Source organism: Panthera pardus, unplaced genomic scaffold, assembly GCF_024362965.1.
Source record: "Panthera pardus isolate Hobbes unplaced genomic scaffold, ASM2436296v1 HiC_scaffold_16, whole genome shotgun sequence".
In the NCBI taxonomy this organism is placed as follows: domain Eukaryota; kingdom Metazoa; phylum Chordata; class Mammalia; order Carnivora; family Felidae; genus Panthera; species Panthera pardus.
In genome coordinates this window covers 79,975,139-79,999,023 of record NW_026526721.1, presented here as the reverse complement: position 1 = coordinate 79,999,023, position 23,885 = coordinate 79,975,139, and the positions used below count along the sequence as shown (strand labels likewise).

Genomic DNA, 23,885 nt, shown 5'->3' with positions numbered 1-23,885 from the left:
AAACTAGGCAGCACAGTTCATGTGTTTCCACTCTTGTCTAACCCTCGGCCTTCCCATCCATTCTTCACCCAAATCAGATGCCACTCTGCTTGCCACTTAAAAACTATTCACCGACTTCACACTCTACTTAGAAAAACAAAACCAGACAAAAATCAACCTATACCTACAAGGACATCCATGATCTGCTCACCAACTCTCTCACCTTCTAGGCTCCAACTTACAGTGAATTCTAACAACTAAGCACTTTATGGCCTATGCTTCCCCCATGAGCTAGGTAGGGTCTGTTTTTTTCTGCTTAGCCAACTCTTACTGCATTACAAGTCAGAAGCCTTCCCTGACCACCCAGTCTAAAGTGGAACTCTTGTGTTACTCTCTCGTCAGTCTTTGCACTTAACGCACTTTGTAATTATTTATTTATATACAGTAACTTACAATTGTTAGTGATTGGGTTTGATTGTAAAATACCGGTCTACCTCACTAGATGGTAAGCGTAAGAAGGTCAAGAACTTTGTCTGTTCTCTTCGTATTTGTGTTCTCAGCATCTTGTACTGTACTCAACATGTGTCAAATAAATAAACCGATGTGCAAATGTATAGACTGAAGACTGCTACTGTCACGTTAGTAACATAGCTTAAGACACAAGCTATGAGTTTCACTACTTAAAAACAAACACCAAAAACCTTCTAAGCATTTTAACCGGTTTTGGAATCAGGAAAATACTAGCCTCATAGAACAAATTTGGTAGTTTTCCTTCCTCTTCTACTTTTTTGATTAGTTTGAGAAGAAAAGATATTACCTCTTCTTTAAATGTTTAGTTGAATTTACCTATGAAGTCATCTGGTCCTGGACTTTTGTCTGCTGGGAGTTTTGGGATTACCAATTCAACTTCATTACTAGTAACTTGTTTATTCAGATTTTCTATTTCTTCCTGATTCAGTTTTGGAAGATTATATGTTTTTAGAATTTATCTATTTCTTCTGGGTTGTCCAATCTGTTGGTATATACTTTTCCATCATGTTCTCTTATAATTCTTTGTATTTCTGTGGTGTCATTTGGTGTCTCTATTCTTTCATTTCTGATTTTGAGTCTGGTCTTTTTCTTGAGGAGTCTGGCTAAAGGTCTATCAATTTTGTTTATCTTTTCAAAGAACCAGCTCTTGGTTTCACTGATCTTTTCTACTGTTTTTGTTTTGTTTAGTCTCTATTTTACTTATTTCCACTCTAATCCTTATTATTGCGTTCCTTCTAGTAGCTCTGGGCTAGTCAACTTGGGTACGTCAATTTTATTAAAAAAATATTCCTGGGCTTCTTCGTCTTTAAGATTATAACTATTTTTTTTTTTAAATGTTTGTTTATTTTTGAGAGAGAGTGCATGCGCTCATGCAAGAGAATCTCAAGCAGACTCCGTGCTGTCAGTGCAGAGCCTGACACAAGACTCAATCCTATGAACCATGAGATCATGACCTGAGCAGAAATCAAGAGTTGGATGCTCAACCAACTGAGCCACCCAGGTGCCCCTTTAAGGTCATTACTATTATTTTGATTCATGCATGCTTCAACATTTATAGTAATTCATCCATGTAACTATCACATACAATAACTTAAATTCTTTGAAACATGGCAAACTTATTAAGCCTTACATTACATAACGGTGATATATATGGTGCGATCAAGAACTGTATGTGGAATATTAGGGCTTAAAATTGATTTCTGGAGGTGCCTGGGCGGCACAGTCGGTTAAGCAACTGACTCTTGATTTCTGCTCAGGTCACGATCTCAGAGTTTCTGAGTCTGAGCTTTACATGGGGCTCTGTGCTAACGGTGTGGATCCTGCTTGTGATTATCTCTCTCCCTCTATCTCTCTGCCCCTCTCCTGCGTACTCTCTCTCAAAATAAATACATAAACTGAAAAAAAAAAAAAAAGTCTGAAAAACATCTATTATAATTCTACTTTAATAACTTTTCATCTAAATGAGGGAATGAGTACTCACTTCAGCAGCACATACACTAAAGTAAATGAAGGTATGGATTGTTTTTCTTTACTCTATAGAATTTAAAAATTATTTCATCTTGGGACACCTGGGTGGTTCAGTGTTAAGTGTCTGGCTTGAGTTCAGGTCATAATCTCATGGTCTGTGAGTTCGAGCCCCACATTGGGCTTGTGCTGATAGCTCAGTCTGGAGACTGCTTCGAATTCTGTATCTCCCTCTCTTTCCCTTCCCACTTGCACTCTCTCTCAAAAATAAACAAACATAAAAGCATTTATTAAAAAAATATTTCATCTTTAAGTTTTCTAAAACTTGGTCTGAAAACAAACATAAAATATTAAACAAAGGTTTAAAAAAGAAACTTCTTAATTCAGCCTTATAAGATAGATGGTATAAAGTCAACAACTGGATCATAATCCCACTACATATGCCTAAAGAGTTGAGAATACTACCAATTAAAATATATCTTGTCCTGCAGTCTGTGTAGTTATTACTACACAATTAAAATTGTATACACCAGGGACATCTGAGTGGCTTAGTCAGTTCAGCATCCGACTTCAGCTTAGGCCATGATCTCACAGTGTGCAGGTTCAAGCCCAGAGCCTGGGACCTGCTTTGGATTCTGTGTCTCCCTCTCTCTCTGCCCCTCCCCCACTCACTCTCTGTCTCTCAAAAATGAATAAACGTTAAAAAAATTTTTTTTAATTAAAAAGAAACTGTATACACCAAAATTAAAAGGTAAAGACATTTGTGTCAAGATCAAATCAAAACAAAAACTGGCAAAGATTTTAAATAGTTTGAGAAATAGAACTACTTTCAAAATATGTACTACTGTAGTATAATTCCAGGAAGAGAATAATGGCAGCAAAAGCCAAAAGAACCTCTAATCCAAAGTAGCCAGGTAGAGAGGAAGGAAGCAACTCTTCCTTGGGAAAAAAAGTAAAAACCACATCCCACTTTCATCTGCAACTTTTCCCCTTCTTTTACTGAGTTCTTAAAGCACTTCATAATACAACTTTAAACTGCTAATTCTTCTTACAGAGTTATCTTGCCCCTGAATAACCTAAGATGCAAGTCATTCAAAGGTTTTTTGGGTTTTTTTTTGTTTTTTAAGAAAGGCAGACTGCCAATTGCAGCACCTCATTTGGATGTGTCTGGAGTCTTGGAAACTTGACTACCCTATATTCTCCTACAAATGGACCTTGAGAGCTTGTTTGGAGGTTTCGGCAGGGGAGCGCAGCTACTCGTACACCCTTGACCAAAGAACGGTCCTCCTCTATCGGGGAAGGTTGTCCTCTTCAACCGAGCGCCCAGCTTCAGGAGGGACACACATGGAGCGGTGAGGGAGGAAGGGGACACCCGCCTAGCCAGCCCGATCAGCCGAATCAACCCTGGCCATCAATGGGGTGACAGATGTTACAGCCAGATCACCCTCACATCCATAAAGAGTTTTTTTAAATCTCACATACCACAGCAGGAGACACAATGCTATAAGCAGAAATACTCATGTTTTTTATGTTGTAGTTCAAACCAAATCCTAACATTAGGTGAGCAATTAGTTTCAAAGAATCTCTAACTCTTCTTCAGAGCACAATTATCTACAATTCTCTTATTTATTTGGCTTGCAGATTTATTCTCTGTCACTCTCCACCAAAATAAAAGCTCATGAGCCAAAGAACCCAGCGTGTCTCGTTCAATGGTCTCCACTTGAGTATTACATAACAATGCCACAGGACAGAATGGGAGATGCTCAATCAATATTTGAACCAATCATCTACTGTACAAATAGTTATCAAGGGCATACTGTATGTACAGCTAGTATTTTAGGGGAGCAGGCAATTATAAAAGGAAGGAAGAGGGTAAGTAAATTAAATCTGCAATCTCCCAATGACGTGACACATCATTTGCTACTCACATCAGCTCCTTCTAAAGACTTTTTCAGTACTGCAACCACTTCTTCCTGGAAAGCGACTTCATCCACACATTTTGGGCGACTGGAAAAAAACCCCAGAGATTATTTAGTATAATAGCTACAGTAATGTCTTAAGTGTTCCTTTTGCTAAAATACCAATGATAATTCTTATATATTGGTGATAAAATGGGAAACTTTCATAATTGGAAGTAGGTGGAAGCCCCATTTGTATTTACCTTAAGCTAATATATACTGAAGGAGTGAAATCACTTTTCCTTTTACATGCATTGCTTGCATCTAGAGTACTTACAACAATTAAGTAAAAATATTTTGCTTTATTACACCACAAATGTCCACTGGTTAAAAATTTAAAGTAAACAGTGGCCTAGAACATAATGTATTTTGATAAGATCATGCACTTAAGCTGAAAAGAGAGACCTACTTAGTAACCCAGAATAAGCAACTATTTTGGTTAATATAGTTAATACACAGTTAACATAGTTAATTGGTTAATACCAATTTCATCCATCACCTAACTGTGCAGAAAATGCATACCTATTCACTTGACTGAGGGCTAACAAAATAACACGTTTAACCAAAATGAAGTATAACAACATGTAATTTTCATCTTACATCAGTAGTGATTTTAAGAGAAACTGGAACAAAGTTATACTCCTAACCCTAAGATTAGGTACTGCACTTAGTTAGTTGGCTAAAAGCTCTTCCTTGATTTATACATTTCTAATAAATGAGGTCAATGCTGGGTGGGAATTTTATGTCAGATAATGCTTTCTAGGGAAACCAGTGTATGTTATACACCAGGGTTTCATATGCAAATACCTGCAGGGGCCAGGGAGAAAGCAAGAGTAAAGAAGGCAGAGTGTAAGGCAAGAGAAAACAGAAGAACGATGGTGAATTGAAGAACATATGACCTTGCCAGAACGAGAAGCAGTACTCAGGTCTCATGATGTCAAGGGAGAATCTGCATCTAGTACTGTCTAATCCCCTGAGAAGCTGAAAACCTAGGTTCCCCCCCCCCAGTATATTTTTTAAATTAAAAATCTAGATTTGAATGTGAAATCTCCCATTTTAAAAACCATCATTGGTAGCAAATAAAACACAGGAGGATCTTATTTGACCTATAAGTAATCCACAAACTTTTGGTAATAATTGAGGCTATATTATTATAACAACAAGGGTTATAACAACTTGTCATAATATCACTAGCTGATTTAAATTTAAGCGCCACCTCAAAAACTCAACAATGTCCACTTATCAGCAATGAAAGGGGGAACAGATTATTTGGATTTAAATGGAACTCCTGACAAGACCTTATGGTCACCTTCTAGAAACTGTTTTCTTCTGCTGTATCTCAATCCCTAAACCACAGACCTGAGTTATACAGAAGACCTTAGTTCATCTATAAAGTAATTAAACTAGATCATTCTACAGTAGTTTCAGCTGCAAGGCTCTATGACTTACCTAATTGGGTGATTCTTAAGGACATCTAAACAAAGCAAATCATCCCTCTCCCCGTAAGTTAAAAAAAAAAAAAAAAGTGATGAAAACTGGTTAGAGACGTAATATATTAACTATTTCAACAAAACCACAAGCATTCTTACTATTTTTCCACCCACGGAACAGGTTTGGCTTTCTTGTTCTCTCCACTGCTTCCAGCTGTGGCAGCTACTCGATCCTTCAGTGGTGGTTTAGTACTGACAGATGTGCCTTTTAGAAAAGCCTGCATGGTTACTTCACCCTGACCAGGTGCAAGACAGAAAAGGAAAAGCTCTTTTGAAATCATTATGAGGACATACGGCGTGAAAGCACCCTTAACCTTGTGCAAAATATTCCAATAATTACTTACCAAATAAAGGACATCACCTCATGACCTAGCATCTTCTAAATGTACTGTACTGAGAACTAAAGGGACCATAAAACTGGCCGAAGTGCTTAGGACACTTAGAATTTATTTATAATGAGAGAGTTACAGAACAAAGATAAATTTATGAATGAAAAATTTTGAATTCCACACTTTTTGACAAATATGATGTCATTAATGGCCAAACTATGTATGGGCCTCTACAGTCTCTTCCATTTCAGTCAGGGGCCTAGCTTTAGCTCAGACCCAGGGATGGACTTAGCAATGAGGAGTTGGGACCACAAATGAGAACTTTCATTTCTTTTCTTGGGCCTAGAGCTCTACTCAAAGATCTGTTTTAGTGGCAGAGCCAATGACTACCGCTGACTCTGAAGAGGCTGTTTTGTGGGGAGGGTCGGGTCTGGGAATTTGTTGTTAAAATGGAAACAGTTCTTTTGCTTAATAACATGCTCATCTGAAGAAATCAAAACAAAGTGGGAAAGCATGAATTGTTCTAAAAAGTCATGCAAAAATCTCACCCAGAAGATAACCACTATTAACATTCAGATATACTTTCTTACAGGCAGCAGAAGGCTGTTTTATGGATAAGAGAGCATTGTTAGCTTGCCCGAAAATTCTGTTTTTTTCACTGCTCTTGCTCAGGGCCTAGAGCAGTAACTAGTACATGATAGATGCTCCATAGTATTTGGTGACTGAATTACCATTTATGAGACTCAGCTTCCCCTTCTGTAAAAGGAGCTAAGGCCTACTCCATAAGGCAGTTAATAAAAGAATAAAAGGTAAATAAAAGAATTGTGCCAGCCCTCATGCCCTGTTGGTGGGAATTATATTGGTGCAGACACTATGAAAACCAGTATGGAGTTTCCTCAAAGTATTAGAAAACAGAGGTATCATATGATCCAGCAATTCCACTATTGGGTATTCAAAAAGATCTATGCGCCCCTATGTTCAATGCAGCATTATTTATAACAGCCAAGATATGGAACAATTCGTGTTCATCAGTGGATAAATGGATAAAGATGATGTGATACACACATGATGTTACTCAGCCATAAACAAGAAAAAAAATCTTGCCATTTGTGGCAACACGGACAGACCTTGCAGATGTTCTACTAACCAAAGACAAAAGAAAGCCAAATACTGCATGATTTCACTTACATGAGGAATCTAAACAAAACAAAACAAAACAAAACAAAACCCAGACTCAGCGAACAGACTGGTGCTTGTCAGAAGGGAGGGGGCAGAATGAATGAAGGGGATTAAGAAGCACAAACTTCCAGTTATAAAATAAATTGAACCACGGGATGTAACCTACAGCACAGGGAATGTAGTCAATAGTTTCGCAATGTATACAAACGTTTAAGCACTGTGGTACACCTGAAACTAATATCGTATGTCAATTTAATCTTTTTTTTTTTTAAAGAAATACACAGAAAAAGCATACTTCTGTGTACACATACCTCTATGCTTGGCATATGAGTAAATACTCGGTAAAAAAAATGATTAAAACCTGTAAACAGCCTAGCTTTTTAGCGTTACTGGATTATTCCCTCCATCCCTGCCACAGGTTGCAGCAATTACTAAACACTATTACAAGCCAAAGCAGGGCTCTGAAAGATGCTGTATGAGCTACCATTCTGCGAACGGGAGCGACGGGGGAAGACATCACAGGGGCATCAAGGGCGCAAGAGGTGAGGAGAGCGAAGGCCACCCTTGCAATTTCTCCGGCCGGTCGCCCGTTATCCCTGGCTCGCCTGCTCCTGGGCACTACCTGGGCCTCTCAGCCGCTCGTCTCCGGAGCGAGGATGCCGCAGGGTCGTCCCCGGGGCTCCCGGGGATAGGGAAGGGGCGAGGTGGCCGCGAAATTCTAGCTCCGTTCCCCAATGTGAGACCATCAGGCCTCGGAGGCCTGGAGCCGCCAGACCGGGTGACACTTACAGTAGCCGCCGTCAGGACGGTCGCCCGGGTTCCCGCCACGGAACAGCCGGCGAAGGGCAGGGCGGGAATACGCGGGCACGGAGCGCGTCACTTCCGGCTCGCCGCGCGCGCTCCGCGCCCACGGGGCCTTTAACTTCTACCCCGTTTTATTTGCACAGGTGACACGCTTTGGGGGTCGCACAGACTGGGGCAAGAGTGACAAAGAGGTGTAGATTAAGTTCCACGCCGTCCCCGTGCATTCCTCGGACTGGAGGCTGCAGGGCAAGGGAAACACAGCGACCCAGGCGGGAGGAGCCGCGGGCACGACGGCCCCGGCATGCTCTGCGAAAGTGGGCGGGGAGGGGTCTGCGACGGCTCCCACGAGGGGCCGGACGGGGCGTGGGCCTGCCCAGAGCCTGCGGTCCGCGGAGGGCCTCGGGAGTCCTGTTTTCCTCTACCGCACCGTGGACTTGATCGGTAGTCCTGGGGCGTCTCACTGACGTTTCTGCCTGGACACAATTTGGCCTGCAACCTACTTCACCCCAAGGAAAGAGGGGGATTGGGGAGGGTGGAGTCGGTCCCTGGCCAGAAGAGGGCACCCTGATTATCCTGCCCTGTAACTCCACCTTGGTGGTTGCCTGGCAAACTTTGTGCTTAAAAGGGAGACAGCGGGACGCCTGGGCGGTCAGTCCGTTAAGCCTCAGGGACTCTCGGTTTCAGCTCAAATCATGATCTCAGTTCGTGAGAACTGTCGAGCCCCACATTGGGCTGCAAGCTGAGTGTGTAGCCTGCTTGGGATTTTCTCTCTCCCCTCTCTCTCTGCTCCTCCCCTATTTGAGCGCTCTCTCTCTCTCAAAATAAATAAACTTTAAAAAAAATAAAGGGGGAGGGGCGCCTGGGTGGCTCAGTCGGTTAAGCATGTACTTAGATTCAGGTCATGATCTCACCATTCCTGGGTTCGGACCCAGAGTGGGTCTCTATGCTGACAGCCCAGAACCTGGGGCCTGCTTCAGTTTTGGTGTGTCCCTCTCTCTCTCTCAAAAATAAACATTAAAAAGAAAAAAAAAATTGAAATAAAGGGAGAGACATCAGAAGTCTGAAGTCGAGGTCTTTGCCCTTTTGAATGCATGTGGCTCATACCTCTATTAGTAACTGGCTGTTGGTGAGAGGGAGCACTTTTCCATGCAGCTGCTGTGATCATCTTCTAATCCCAGAGCCCTGCCCAGAAATCTGGTGGTGCAGATGCTCAATGAAAATCAGAAGATTGATAATAATGTTTAACCCTACCATGACACATGCCCTATGGGCCCTAGGCAAGTCTTTATCTTTACTCATTTCTTAGTTCTGAATTTTTCCTACATCTTACTGAAATCTGACCCCTTTTAAATGCAACCTTTGCTGTAGGGCTTTCCCCTAACTCATAAGGTTGATCTGGGTCTTCTCTAAATGAATGAGTATAAATTTTGTTTGATACAAGCTCAACATGATATTCATTGTTAATTTTACGCGTTTATTCATTTGTATTTTAACTAGTGCTTACAAAGTGCCTAGACACTTCTAGGTGGTGGGGGTACATCAGGAAACAAGGTAGAAGGTCTTTGCCTTCAAGTAGCTTTACAGCCTAGGAGGGTGACATGTGTTGTGTGTGATGTGTGTTAGGGAGAGGAAGCATGGGGCTCTGAGTACATATATCCCAAGCCTAACCTAATCAAGGGGCTAACCAGATTAAGTATCCTTTATACTACTGTCTAACTCTCACAGGGCCTGGTACACTTCCTGGAGAGTATAAAAAACACACAGGTAACCTCTCCGGTCACTGGTTTACAATGTCAGGACCCATGAAAATGTATACTTAATGTATGTACATTTTATTGTATGTAAATTATACCTCTATAATAAAGTTGCTAAAGATCTGTAAAGGTAGGTGGTATTCAGTTGCTACCTGAACAAACACCACAACCACACAGAGGGAGATATACCCCCATTTTATAGATAAGAAAACCAATGCTTAGACGGATAAGGTTAACAGCAAATAAGCAAGAAAGCCAGAATCCACATCTAGGACTGTCTGACTCCAGAGTTAAGACTTATAATTAGTTACTGGGCAGGGTCAGGGCTGACACAGAGATGCCATTATCATAAGTAGAAAAGAGAGACCTGAATGATAGCATGCTTGGGCAATTGGTTTTAAAAAATGCGCCATATTCCTCTGGTATATTCAGCCCCTTAATGGAGTGAAAAACTTGGTGATTAGAGGCTGGGCCAGATTTCAACCTCACTTGCCTTCTTAGACAACCATTTCATTCCTGAACACAGCTATAGGTAGCATCCTAACCTAGGTATTTCATAATCTTTTTTTTTTTTTTAGACGGATTTTTTCAAGTTTATTTATTTATTTTGAGAGAGAGCATGTTCAGGAGGGGCAGAGAGGGAGGGGGAGAGAGAGAATCCCAAGCAGGCTCTACACTGTCAGTGCAGAGCCCAACGTAGGGCTTGAACCCACCAACTGTGAAATCATGACCTGAGCCAAAACCGAGTCAGACGCTTAACTGACTGAGCCACCCAGGTGTCCCTAGCATTTCATAATTTTATGTGGCCACCATGCACTGTCTCTGTCACCGGAACAAGAAAAGTCTTTATATAATTACATACTACTTTGTTTGTAGTATACCTGGGTGTTCATGTGATTAAACCAGTTAATAAATTTATAATAGCTTTTGCTTTTTTAGCCATTCATTTACCATTATGGTATTATGTGGAGATGTGTGAAGTTTTTAATGTTAAAAGAGGGCTTTTTAAAAAATGTTGTTATGTTTGAGATAGACAGTGCAAACGGGGGAGGGCAGAGAGAGAGAGACACAGAATCCAAAGCAGGCTCCGGGTTCTAAGCTGTCAGCACAGAGCCCAACGTGGGGCTCGAACTAATGAGCCATGAGATCATGACCTGAGCCAAAGTCGGAGGCTCAACCGACTGAGCCACTCAGGCTCCCCAAAAGAGGGCTTTTAAAAGTTGAGTACAACTCTACTTAGTGTGTTGCCTTTTGAAACAGACAAGGATTATGTTTTATGGGCCCTCTAGAAAAAGATGACTGGGGTAGAAAATAAAAGAAGATTGCTGTTAAGAATGAGAAGGATTAAATAGTGAATGACAGTGTCAATTTTGAAAACAGGAAATGTAGGTGTAGGGGGTGCTCTGGTGTGCTACCTTTTAGGGCTGAGACCCTCACTTCCCCAGCTGTTGGGACTGTCGAGAGCTGACAGCTCTCAGCTGAGTCCTTTCTAGAACTTGTGCTCAGCCACCAGAGCCACTGCGGCCAAAATCACATTTCCTTGGGGGTAGCCCACCTTCAAGGACTAGTCTAGGAGGAGGAGAGAAACTTAACCTCTTTGCCTTGGGGTGGCACAGCTCATGGACTGTCTCAGCTCCAGATCTCTATTGCACTTGCACCACAGTATTTTTGCCCAGTCCTGCTTCCCTGAGCCCTCTCAGGTATTTTCCCAAGAGTACCAACCAATAAAAAACCTCCATTCAGATCTCAGAATCTGTTTCCTGTAAATTCAACTTATGATGGCGCGTATAAGAAGTAGTCCTAGAAAAAGACTCTAAGATGTAATTTTGTAGTTGGGTCACTTGCCAGCCTGCTGGTAATGAGAACCCATCCTTGGTGATAATGGAGCACCGATAGCCCCTGGAATGCTATGGCAATTGTTAAAACTTTCACCGGTGGCAAACTGGAATGGGATGCCTTTGGAAACGAGTACACTGACGGATGCAATATCTTAGGGATTTTAGGAAATAGTAATTATATGAATTTTGGAATTGGATGGCCATTTGGGGGAAGGGAGGGCTTATTAATTAAAACAAGACAAAGGCTGAGGGTGATTCATTGCTAGTACCAGACCAGGTGTGAAAGCCAGAGGGTCTAATCGGCAACATATAAAGCGATCACATATCCTACAGCCAGAGGGCAAAAAATAAAATTAAAATCTGTGGCGGGGTATCTGGGTGGCTCACGTGGTTAAGGGGTTAAGTGTCTGAATCTTGATTTCAGCTCAGGCCATGATCTCATGATTTGTGAGGTGGAACCCTGAGTTGGGCTCTATACTTACAACGCAGAGCCTGCTGGGGATTCTCTCTCTCTGCCCCTCCCCCTCACTTGGGCTCTCTCTCTCTCACACACACACACACACACACACACACACACACACACACACACAAGTTCTGTGGGCCAGACCCCAAAACTAAATTATAGGAGTAGGAGTTCCAGAGGAGGTTAAGTTTTCAACTCCATCTAGTCTCCCACATCAAGGTCAAGGTCCTGATTGGGAAAAAATGGGATGCTGAGACTTGAAATGGGGTCATCTGGGTTGATGCATTTGAAAGTCTTAAATTTCCATATTCCCTTGAATGCTGTTGATAACAGAGGTAGCGCATTCTTCAGTTAAAGGCTGAAGCTTGATGACATAGAGGTTTCTGCCTTGTAACACAACACATATCTTCCCTTACCCCTCAATGGTCTACCCCACTCTTCACTCCTGACCACCAGAGCTATAGCCAGGATGAAGAATGCTGGGTCAGCTAATGGTAGAAAAGGACTACCTACTAAAAAAGCTGGCTGGATGGGTGACACAATCCAGCTGAGCAAGCAGGAGAGAATATATGGGGCTGCACTGGATGGAAAAGGGAGAAAAACCTGTGGCATAGTATTTAATAGCTAGGCAAAGAATCCAGGTGACAGCATTTGGTTGTCCCTTGGAAACTTGGAAAAAGCAATCACTCACACTAAGTAGGAATGCTGGCCTGCAGTGGCAAGCAGTGGGGGAAGAAGTCAAGACACTTGATTGGGATATACTATGGAAGGCCAAAAAGCGATTAGCCTCCTCTGTTCTCAGGATAAAGTGTTCTTCAAAGTGACAAGGGATGTGCTGATTGAGGGGGCTTCAGTATTGTTAAGAAGCTTGATGGTGGACTGTCCCCTGTAGGCCAAGATCACTGGTAGGAAATGTGGGGACAGAACAGGGTTTTCTGATAGCAATGGGGACAACAGAATTCCAAAATAGAAGCCAGATGGCAATACTTAACTCTCAAAAGCAAGTTATCATGAGTGACAATGTCAGAGGCAGAGAGGTCTGAGTCACAGAGAGCTGGGGAGGTGGTTAATACAGCATAGCATCCTGAGAGACGTGATAGATGAATAGCAGATGAGAGTACTGCTCAACCTATAGAACCAAAATAAATCCAACGTATGATCAGGAGGTGAACCACAGTCATGACCATCAAAAGTCTTGGTCACTTTCTCTGTTTTCCAACCTGACCAGTTTTCCAACCTAAATCCCACTTATTGACAGCAGCTCACAAAAGAGGACCCTGCAAACACGATGGCAACAATATAATGATTTCCTTAGCCCTTCTCCAAACCCATCTACTCATATACCTACCCTGAAAGAAATAGGAATACAAAGACTTTCAGGTCTACTGGATGCATGGTCTGAGTTGAGAGATCCAGGAACCCAAACCATCCTTGTAATTCCCCTGTTGGAGTAGGGTGCATAAGGGGTAGCGTAATAAATGGAGTTCTTACCCAGGTCTGGTTCATGTAGGTCCACCCACTCCACACACTCATCTGCTGGTAATTTCCCTGGTTCCCCAAACAATGGAATGACCATGCTTAGGAATTGGCAGAACCCACACTGGCTCCTTGGACTGTGGTGTAAGGGCCATCATAGTGGAGAATGCCAAGTAGAACCCCGGGAAACAAGTGTACCCTTCCCAGCCAAGACAGTAAATCAAAACCCATACCATATGAAGGGATACGGCAAATACTAGTGCTACCCTTAAATACGTGAAGTAGGCAGGAATGGTCCTTATCATAGGCCTTTTCCATTCATGAGTATGTCCCCCACAAACACTGAATGTATCCTGGAGGATAACGGTGGGTTACCATAAACTCAACCAAGTAGTAGCCTCCCATTGCAGCTTTGAGCCAGATAGGGTATCTTTGCTAGATCAGATTTAAATGGCCTTGGATACATAGTAAACAGCCATCAATCTCATACATGTATTCTTTTCAATCCTCATTAAGAAGGATGATCAGAGGAGTTCACATTCACATGGCACAGGACATGGTATAAATTCACAGTGTTGCCTTTGATATATGTTAAGTCTGCCCTCTCGCATAATATAGCCTTAAGGACCTGGACCACCTGGACATTCTGCAAAGACCACATTCATCTATTAATGATCAGATGAGCAAGAAGTGGCCAATATACTGGAGGACTGGGTAAGACCTGTGCAAGCCAGAGGACAGAAAAAAAAGCTAAATGAAGAATCAGGGGCTCACCCCATGGGCGAAGTTCTTAGGGATCCAGCGGTTTGGTGCAAGCTGGGCCATATTCTCCCATCTCCATCAAATTAGGACAAATTAGTATCTCACATCTCATGCAACTAAAAAGAAAGCACAATGCCTGGCAGTCCTCTTGGTTTCTGGAGGCAGCATATTCCATATTTAGAAATAACTGCTCCCATTTACTCAGTGACAAGAAAACTTGCCAGCAGGAAAGGGTTTTGCAGCAGATCCAGGCTGAGGTGCAAGCATCCCTGCCGCCGGGGCAGTACAATCAGTGGGCTATAAGCCACATAGACCCTGTGGTGTCCGAATTATCTGTGGTGAGAAAATATGTCATGTGGAGAAGAACAGAATGACAACGTAAAGCCCCAGGGTCCTGATACAAGCCTGTGCCATCTGCAGCAGAGAATCGTTTGGAAAAGAGATTCCCATGTGCAAGTGAGCCCTGGTATAGATTAAGCACCTAACCATGGGACATGAAATGACCAAGTATCCAGATTTATCTATCAGGAGCTGCATTCTGTCAAATTCACCTAGGTTGGGAGGAACCAGCAGCATTCCATCACAAGCTGGAAGTGGTAAGTCTGGGAACAGCCATGTGCGGCACCAGACAATACAGGAAGCCTGCATGAGCAAGTGACCCAGGCTCCCATGTCACCTACCATTCTGTACCGGTGCCTCTCGGCTCACATTTCCGGCTGTGTATTAGTTTTCTATTGCTGCGTTAACAGTATTACCACAAACTTAGCAGCTTAAGACAATACATATTTATTATTTCACAGTTTTTGTGGGTCAACATTTGGGCCATGACTTACCTGGGTCCTATTATCAGGTTTTCACAAAGCTGCAATCAAGGCATTGTCTGGGGCTGTGATCATTACCTGAGCACCAACTGAGGAGAGATTCGCTTCCAGCCCCGTATGGTTATTGTCTGAGTCCTTGCAGACTGCCACACTCAGGGGTTTAGCTTCTAATTGGCTGTTACCCAGAGGCCCCCTTCAGCTCCCTGTCACATGTTCCTTCCCATGTGGCAGCTCATAACATGACCACTTGCTTCTTCACAGCAAACAAGGCACAGGGAGTGTCCTTGCAAGATGGGTGTTACAACCTTCTATAGTGTATTAAGTACACATGCTCATGTACTTCCCAACATCTTTGCCATATTCCCATTGATTAGAAGCAAGTCGCTGGACTTGCCTACACTGAAGGGAAGGGGATTACCCAAGACAGTGAACGCCTGGAGGTCATCTTAGCATCAGCCCTCTACAGACTACCTGGAAGGCTCCTATTTCTAGCTGACAGAGGAGGGAAAAGGCTAAGCTTGGTTCATGGACAGGTCAGTTGGTATGTGGGTGCGAGAGAAAAATGGGCAGCTACTGTAGTGCATCCTCACTTAGGAGAACCTCAGGGACTGCAGTGAAAATCCCCTCCTCACGCTGGTATCAGGCAGTGCATCAAGGCATCTGCTTTGTGAAGGATGCACAGAGGCTTGTGGGTAGTGGTGAATAGCTTGGCCAGTTGGTCAGGGACTTGAAAAGAGAAAACATTGGAAGATTGGGGATGAAGGTGCGTGGGAAAGAGGCATGTGGTTAGTGGACCCAGAGCATGGAGTGGGCATGGAGTGTGAACATCTTCATAACCTACGTTAATGCCCAGCAGAAAGCATCTCCCATAGGACAGGCACGAATCAACCAAACAGAATGACTCTTCCAGTTGTCCTCAGCCACCCTCTTCCCTCGGCTAGTCTAGTGTTGGCACAATAAAGTCATGAAAAGAGTAGCCACGGTGGCAGAGATGGCGGCCACAGGGGCTGTTCTAGCTACTGCACTGCTGAAAGTTCAAACTGCCACAGACAGGCCAGTGGTGGGCACTCCTCTCCCTTCGAGGCTCCATCTTTCAAGACGACTTCCCAACCTTCTTCCCACAAAGAAAGAAAACATCACTTGCTGCCACCAAAAAGAAGAAATTTCTACTCTTCGCATTGTCCTAAAAATCCTTACTTCTTAGAGTAATATTTCTCAGAGGCTATAGCTTCAGAATCACTTGAGGGGCTTGTCGCAAGCGCAGATTTCCACCCAACCTAGTGAGTCAGAATCTCTAATTTGGTGCCCAAGTATCCGTATTTGTAGAATATGGCCTTTGACTACACTTCAATATTCTAACTGGCCTTTGACTACACTTCAATATTCTAACTACATTATTCCAGTTATGGGAAGGGGAAAGAAAATATAAACTTAGGGGTGTCCAAAGTAAAACATATATGGAACTGATACAACTCAGCACCCAAAACACAAATAATCCAATAAAAAAAATGGGCAGAAGACATTAACAGACGTTTCTCCACAGAAGACATACAGATGGCCAATGGACATAGGAAAGGATGTCCAACATCACTCATCATTAGGGAAAAGTAAATCAAAACTACAATGAGAGATCACTTCACATCTGTCAGAATGGCTCAAATCAAAAACACAAGAAACAAGTGTTGGCAAGGACGTGGAGAGAAAGGAACCCTTGTGCACTGTTGGTGGGAATGCAAACTGGTGTGGCCACTATATAAAACAGGATGGAAGTTCCTCAAAAAATTAAAAATAGAAGGACCCCACAATCCAGTAATTGCACTGCTGGGTATTTGCCCCCCGAATGCAAAATCGCTAATTCAAAGCGATACGTGCATCCCTACATTTCTTGCAGCATTATTTACAAACAGCCAAACTATGGAAGCAGTCCAAGTGTCCATCAACAGATGAATGGATAAAGAAGAGGTGGTTTACGTGTATACAGTGGAATATTATTCAGCTATAAAAAAGAATGAAATCTAGGGGCATCTGGGTGGCTCAGTCAGTTAAGCATCCGACTTTGGCTCAGGTCACGATCAAGGTTCATGAGTTTGAGCCCCACATCAGGCTCTGTGCTGAAGGCTTGGAGCCTGGAGCCTGCTTCAGATTCTGTATCTCCCTCTCTCTCTGCCCTCCCCCACTCATGCTCTGTCTCTCTCTCTCAAAAATAAATAAACATTTAAAAAAAAAAAAGAATGAAATCTTGCCATTTACAACAACATGGATAGAGCTAGAGAGTATAATGCTAAGTGAGGCAAGTCAGAAAAAGACAAATACCACATGATCTCACTCATATGTGGAATTTAAGAAATTAAACAAAGAAAAAAGAGGGGCGCCTGGGTGGCGCAGTCGGTTAGGCGTCCGACTTCAGCCAGGTCACGATCTCGCGGTCCGTGAGTTCGAGCCCCGCGTCAGGCTCTGGGCTGATGGCTCGGAGCCTGGAGCCTGTTTCCAATTCTGTGTCTCCCTCTCTCTCTGCCCCTCCCCTGTTCATGCTCTGTCTCTCTCTGTCCCAAAAATAAAATTAAAAAAAAAAAAAAAAAAACAAAAAAAAAACAAAGAAAAAAGAGAGAGAGAGACAACCAAGAAACAGATTCTTTAACAAACCTATGGTTTACCAGAGGGGAGGCTGGTGGGGGGATGGGTGAAATAGTTGATGGGGATTAAAGACTACAGTTATCATGATGAAAACAATAAATTAAAAATTTTTTAATTAAAAAAAGCACAAAGTGAAAAATCACTTTATCTCATCAGTAGGACAAACCCGTTATTCAGTTACCAACCCAGAAATACATTTATAGGGTGTCTGTGAGCCTGGCACTGTGCTCTAGGTTGTGATGGGGATTAAAAGCATAAAGTTTAGAGAAGGAAAAAGTCTACACACATAAAACATCAGAACCGAAAGACAGGTCCAGAGGTAGTCTGGCCCCTTCTTTTATAGTCTGGCAAACAAGGGGTCAGTTCCACCCAACTCTTTCGCAGCAGAGCCAGATGTCCTGAGTGTGGCTCACCAAACAGGGTCTGATGGAATGCCACTGAGAATGACGCCAACAGTGAGGGCTCTAGGAACTCAGAGGGGCCTCGGTGCACTGTGTGCGGGAGTGGGAGCTGGGCTGTGGGCTGGTCCCTGAGAGGACAGGAGACTCCTGGACAGAACGCAGACTCAGGGGCATCAGGCAATGGGGGAGGGAGAGGGAGGTTTCAGGATCAGGAATACCAGGATCTTATGTCTGCCTAGCACTTTACAAAGCTCTGACACATGCGACATTATCACCCCAGTTCATTCCTGTACCACTGTTACCCCCCCCGGGATTGCTGGGCATAACTTTGTACACTCTGGGCAAGGCACACAGGGACACCCAGTGACAAGGACACTGGCAGCCGCTGAGGGATGTGGAGACAGGGCCTCTGGAGACAGCCAGGAGGAAGGCGCCTTGGGCCCAGAGGGAGTTATGGACGCAGATGGGGCTTGGGTGGGGAAGTGCAGTGTAGCCTGATGGGTGTGACACGGCAGCATGACAAATCAAGGAAGGAGGCAGGCACTGTGGTTTGGGACAACTCTTCACTTGTGGCCTGACCACCTACGACTCAGGAGGTCTCAAGAAACTGGAGGAAAGCTTAGGCCCATCAAGGAAGGGCTATGGCAGCAGACAGCTTAGTAGGGGCAGCACGGTGTGCAGGATAGGAGGCAAAGAGCCAGTTCTGGCACAGTCTGAGCATGAGGGCAGGAAGTGAAGGCCACAGGCCCACTGCAGCAGCTGGGTAAATTGTGCCAGCTGCATGGGGAATGAAGAGTGGACCCAGGAACCTCTGAAAATCATTGAGCTACCTCTAAATGAGCAAGTTCAGTGGTGATTTGGAGCCCTGCTTGAAAGATTCATGGATGGAGTGGAAGGACACGAGAAGGAGGTGGGAGGTATCCTCAAATATTAGGCTGAGGACAAAGCATAAGAGACTCTTAAAAACTGAGAACTGAGGGTTGATGGGGGGTGGGAGGGAGGGGAGGGTGGGTGATGGGTATTGAGGAGGGCACCTTTTGGGATGAGCACTGGGTGTTGTATGGAAACCAATTTGACAATAAACTTCATATATTGAAAAAAAAATTAGGCTGAGGAGTTGGGCTTTTCTGCAGGTGCAGGCAGTGGGGAGCCACTGGAGGCCAAGACCTGGTGTTACTCTTGTAGCTGGGACAACACCTGAACGAGACGTGTGTTTCCCCACCAGCTTCTATAGTTTGGGCTCATTTCCATTCTCTTTTGGTGCACACGGGGAAGAATGGAGAATGGTGGGCTCATTGCCATTCCTTACTTCCGTAGGAACAGAGCTAGCTGGGTGGACCCAGAATCAAGGCACACAGGGAACATAGCATGGTAGGTGGATAAGTGGGAGAGGACGCCAGGGCCAAATGAGTCAGAACTACAGAAACATTTTCTGGATATATGAGAGGAAAAAAAAGATGACAACAAACATTTATATACACATAAATAGATACAGTGCTTTATGTGTGTGGTGGCCTTATTCCTTTAATACTTGCTTACTTAAATTTGTGTGTGTGTAAATTAAAATTGGCTTCATTCTGAGTGATTTTTTTTCTTTCAGCGTGAAACAAGCTTTGTCATGAAACATGCAAAAATTGCATGCTCGGGTAAATATTATTTTTTCTTTGAAAGAAATATTAACCATTTTGAGACTTCACACTGATTATTGTTTTTCTTAGCTTTTTAGTTTTTATATGAAAGATACCAGTTCTCTCTTGGTGCTTATTAGTAACTCTGATTCCTCTTGGTCTTAGATTGGTTTGGAAGGAAATACACACTTCAGAGATATACTAGTCTAAGTGTGCAAGTTTAAACTCTAGTTCACAGAGAAAAACTTTGCAAAAGGTCCTGATTCAGCCTGACAACCTAGACTAATCCTGAGACGACTCCTTTTTTGAGACCTAGGTGGCTAGTGGGGCAGATGAGGCAGAAATCAGCCCCGTGGTTAAACACCCACCAGGTAACAGCACCAGGCAGGTGGCATAGCAGTGTGGTTAAGCGAAAACATTTGAGGTCCCAGAGTTCCAGGCTCAAACTCAGCTCTGGACAAAGTTACTTACCCTCAATGTGGCTCAAGTTCTTAATGTTGTCTTTTATAACACAGAGGTGACACCTTACAGTCTCTCTGTGAGGAATGAATGAGATGGAACTCCTAGCCCAGTGCCTGGCTTGGGTACTTTCACTCATGTTACCACAACAGTACTACCCAATGTTCCTCCAAAGGAACAGGACAAATCCCCCTGGCTCAGGCCTTCAGGCAAGGAACAAGAAGCTTTTTTAAGGCAGCTCCAGCTCCCCAGTTAAAATAACTCTGTTTGTATGCCACAGAGTGTCCTAAAATGTTCACAAAGTTTATGTTTCTTTCGATTGGGATGAGAGCAAAATCTGGAAGGAACAAAACAAAAATAGAGTTTGGCCATTTAAAATCGGTGCAGAAAGAGCTGCCAGGGCATTGGCAGGATCCAGAGTGGTTCTGATCCGCCATCTAGTGGACAAGAAGGGAAAGGAGAAATTTAGAGCAAAATAATTGAACCGAGGATTTTGTCAATGTCTGTACTTAACCAAAAAAGTGTTTTCTGATTAGTATAAACTCTGTACTGAATTTTCTTATTAATAGATGAACTTAACTTTTTTTAAAGTAAAACAACTCAGTATTTTATTTTATTTATTTTATTTTTTATTATTATTTTTTAAATTTTTTTAATGTTTATTTATTTTTGAGACAGAGAGAGACAGAGCATGAATGGGGGAGGGGCAGAGAGAGAGGGAGACACAGAATCGGAAGCAGGCTCCAGGCTCTGAGCCATCAGCCCAGAGCCTGACGCGGGGCTCGAACTCACGAACCGTGAGATCGTGACCTGAGCTGAAGTCGGACGCTCAACCGACTGAGCCACCCAGGCGCCCCCAACTCAGTATTTTAAACATTAAACACTAAAACTAAGTTCGCTAAAGCATTTTTATTTACAAACTAAGTTGTGAAGACTGGGAGAATGATCTTGAGTTCCTACCACCATGATTTTTTTCTGGTCCATCTTTCCCATTTATATTATCCATTTCTATACAGTACTCTTTGCATTTATTTTGTCACACAGACTAGGAGTAGCTAGAGCCTGTGAGGGTTGTCTTCCCCCCAATACTGACTGAAGTCAGTGGGGAAATAAGTCATTCCATTAATTTTTCAAGAATGTACAGCAACTTAAAGTGCTGATATAGCCAAGCTGAACATCTGTTAAAGTCTACATGCTTAAATTAGTCTTTTGCTAATTTATGCATGCACATATTTCCTCTGGTTTTATTTCTAAGGTCATTTCCTTATGTGTCTATGAGGATTTCCATTCTTATCTAGGATGAAGACATTGGCAGCCAAACTGCCCCAAAACGATAGTGACAGAGCATACCTGAGGTGGCGTTTCTTTACTCTTGTCACTACTAACAATAATAACAGCAGGTGCTGGGGCGCTTGGGTGGCTCAGTCAGTTAAGCGCCCTACTCATGGTTGTGAGTTTGAGCCCTGAGTCAGGCTCTGCACTGACAGCTGCAGAGCCTGCTTGGGATTCTCTGTCTTCCTCTTTCTCTGCCCCTCCCCCACTCGCTCTTTCTCTCTCAAGACGAACATTTAAAAAATAATAATAGCAGGTGCTATTTGAGCTTCCATGATGTACCAGACATGTGTATGTTCCTGATGTACATAGTGCTAATCCTCTAACTCTCCAAAATGGGTATTATCTTCAGTTTACATGACAAACTGATACTTGTGACCCACTGGGCAAATCTTGACTGTGCTATATAATCACTGACTGGCTGACCCTCCAAGGCATTTTCCTCCTCTGGAAATTGGAAAGCTTTGACTACGGCCTGTTTTCTAAGACTGTGCCTCCCTCTGCTGGGAGGTGTGGGGCTTCCAAAGTGAAAAAGATTTTGTCCTTGCCACCAAGTAGGCCGGGGTCTCATGGAAAAGGATGCCCTAAGGGCACGCACAGAGTGGGGTGGTAGTGTATCTTAGAACAGATGCCCTGGAAGGGACATGATGGCAGGCACCTGTGTGACCTCCCACAAAACACCTTTTTGCACTCTGTCCTTGCCTTCTTTCTCTGTTCTACCTTTCCCATGCCCCTACCATTCTCCTTCTGCTTATTCTTTTCTTTCTTCCTCTGCCATGCCCTATAATGATGCTTTTCTAACTGTGGGTTTTAATCCATTAGTAGGTAAAAATATCCGTTCAGTGGGTGTAGACCAGCCTTAAAAAAAATGAAATTACACAATTCAAACTATTAAAGGGCATCACTCATGCTGAAGGTAATGTGCTTTTTCATTTAAATTTAATTATTCATTTTTTAATTTTAATGCCAGTGTAGTCGACATACAGTGCTTTATTACTTTAAGGTGTACAATATAGTGATCCAACAGTTCCATACATTATTCAGTGCTCATCAAGACAAGCATACTCCTAATCTGAGGGTAATGTCTGATGTAAAACTTGTTTTAATAGGTGTATCTGTGTTTGTGAATACGCTGTCAAGATGTAAACTTTGTATCTTAAGACATTAGGAAAACACTGCCCTAGACTAGAGTGGGGACCCCATCCCTTACCTGTGGAATTGCCAGCAAGAAGGCCACATGGACAGTCCCCAGCAGGGAGGTGCTACCCGGGTCCTGAAGCGCTGGGAAAATCCTTTCTCCTTCCAGGCTCCGGCAGATCCTTCCTGGAGGCAGGGAATGGCCCAGGTGGCCCTGAAATAATGCAGTCAACATGTGGCCAAGTGTGTGAGAGATCTTCCGGTGCCAGTCTGAGCGTCCCCCCCCCCCCCGGCCCAGGGCCCCCAGGAGGGAGAGGAAAGCAGGCACCAGTGCCTGGTCATCATTTTACCCCAGGTACCACTTACCTGTGGAGCGGCTGGAACTGGCTGGTCTCCCAGTTCCTGCGTTGTCCTCCAGCCCTGCCAGCCCCAGGCCCTGGGTGCTCCATGGCTGCCGAAGGCCTCAGAGCCCGGCCTCACCCCCGACCTCCCAGAGGGTGGCTCTGGGGTCCCTGGCCACTACCCCTAACCAACTCCCCCAACCCCCCATCACCGCCAGCCCGGCTTTGTCTGGGGCACTGAGGCCACGGCCCCTGGAGACGCAGCCCTTTCGTTCACAGGCGGCAGTGACAACATTTGGGTGTGAAAGAGGAAAGAACAAAGAGCGAATCTGTTAGCCGTTGCTCCTCTGACTTTCTTCTTGGAATTTTAGGCCAACAAACACAACTAAGGAGAGCGCTGCGGTGCCCGCTGCCTTGCTCGGCCCTGCGGGGGACGCGACTAGTTTCCGGGCGAAAGCAGAGCAGGCGAGGGAAGGATGCCTGCGCACCCCCTCCCCCGAGAACTGACACTGGTTCTAGAACACCGCGGCTCCCCCGCTCGGCCGGGCCTCCCCACGCCGCCTCCATTCCCGGCCCGGCCTGCTGCGGACGCCGAGGGCCCGGCCCACCCTCCAGCGGGAAAGCAGCCAAGGGGCCGCCTCGGACCCTGCGGATCTGCCACTGGGGGTGGGGGTGGGGTGAGATAGGACCGCCTTCCAGAAGCCTGAGGAAGGGCCCACGGCCTGCCCGCGGAGGCCACCCTCCCGGCGAGGGCCGCTGAGAACCTGGGAGCTGCTTCACACGCGTCAGCGTTAGCCCTGGGGACTCGGCTCAGACGGCCGCGAACCTCGGGGCTGCTCCACACGCGCCTGCGCGAACGCCTGGACTCCGTGCAGACACCCGCGAACCTCAGGACTGCTCCCCACGCGCCTGCGCGAGCGCCGGGACTCCGTGTAGTAGCCTTCGGGATGTTCAGGCGCCAGCGCGAGCGCCGGGACTCCGCGCAGACGCCCGCGAACCTCGGTGCTGATTCACACGCGCCTGCGCGGGCGCCGGGACTCGCTGCAGACGTCCGCGAATCTCGGGGCTGCTCCACACGCGCGCCTGCGCGAGCGCGGGACTCGGT

The 23,885-nt window shown here is 44.5% G+C and overlaps 1 protein-coding gene across 5 annotated transcripts in view; it reads right to left on the bottom strand.

The window, feature by feature from the left end:
- RFC4 (replication factor C subunit 4) overlaps nt 1-23,669 on the bottom strand; it is a 32,761-nt gene extending 9,092 nt beyond the window's left edge. The window contains exons 1-4 of one of the 5 annotated variants that reach the window (XM_053903554.1): nt 23,545-23,669; nt 22,513-22,653; nt 5,522-5,658; nt 3,903-3,981 (exon numbers count right to left, since the gene is read on the bottom strand). In XM_053903554.1, the coding sequence (XP_053759529.1) occupies nt 3,903-3,981; nt 5,522-5,646 (204 nt within the window). In that variant the 5' untranslated portion in view covers nt 5,647-5,658; nt 22,513-22,653; nt 23,545-23,669. Of the gene's footprint in view, nt 1-3,902; nt 3,982-5,521; nt 5,659-5,766; nt 5,886-7,414; nt 7,698-7,719; nt 8,038-22,512; nt 22,654-22,805 lie in introns of those variants that run through there. The other 4 variants (XM_019463456.2, XM_019463455.2, XM_019463453.2 and 1 more) reach the window with 4 other exon arrangements.
- Nucleotides 23,670-23,885: the final 216 nt, after the last annotated feature.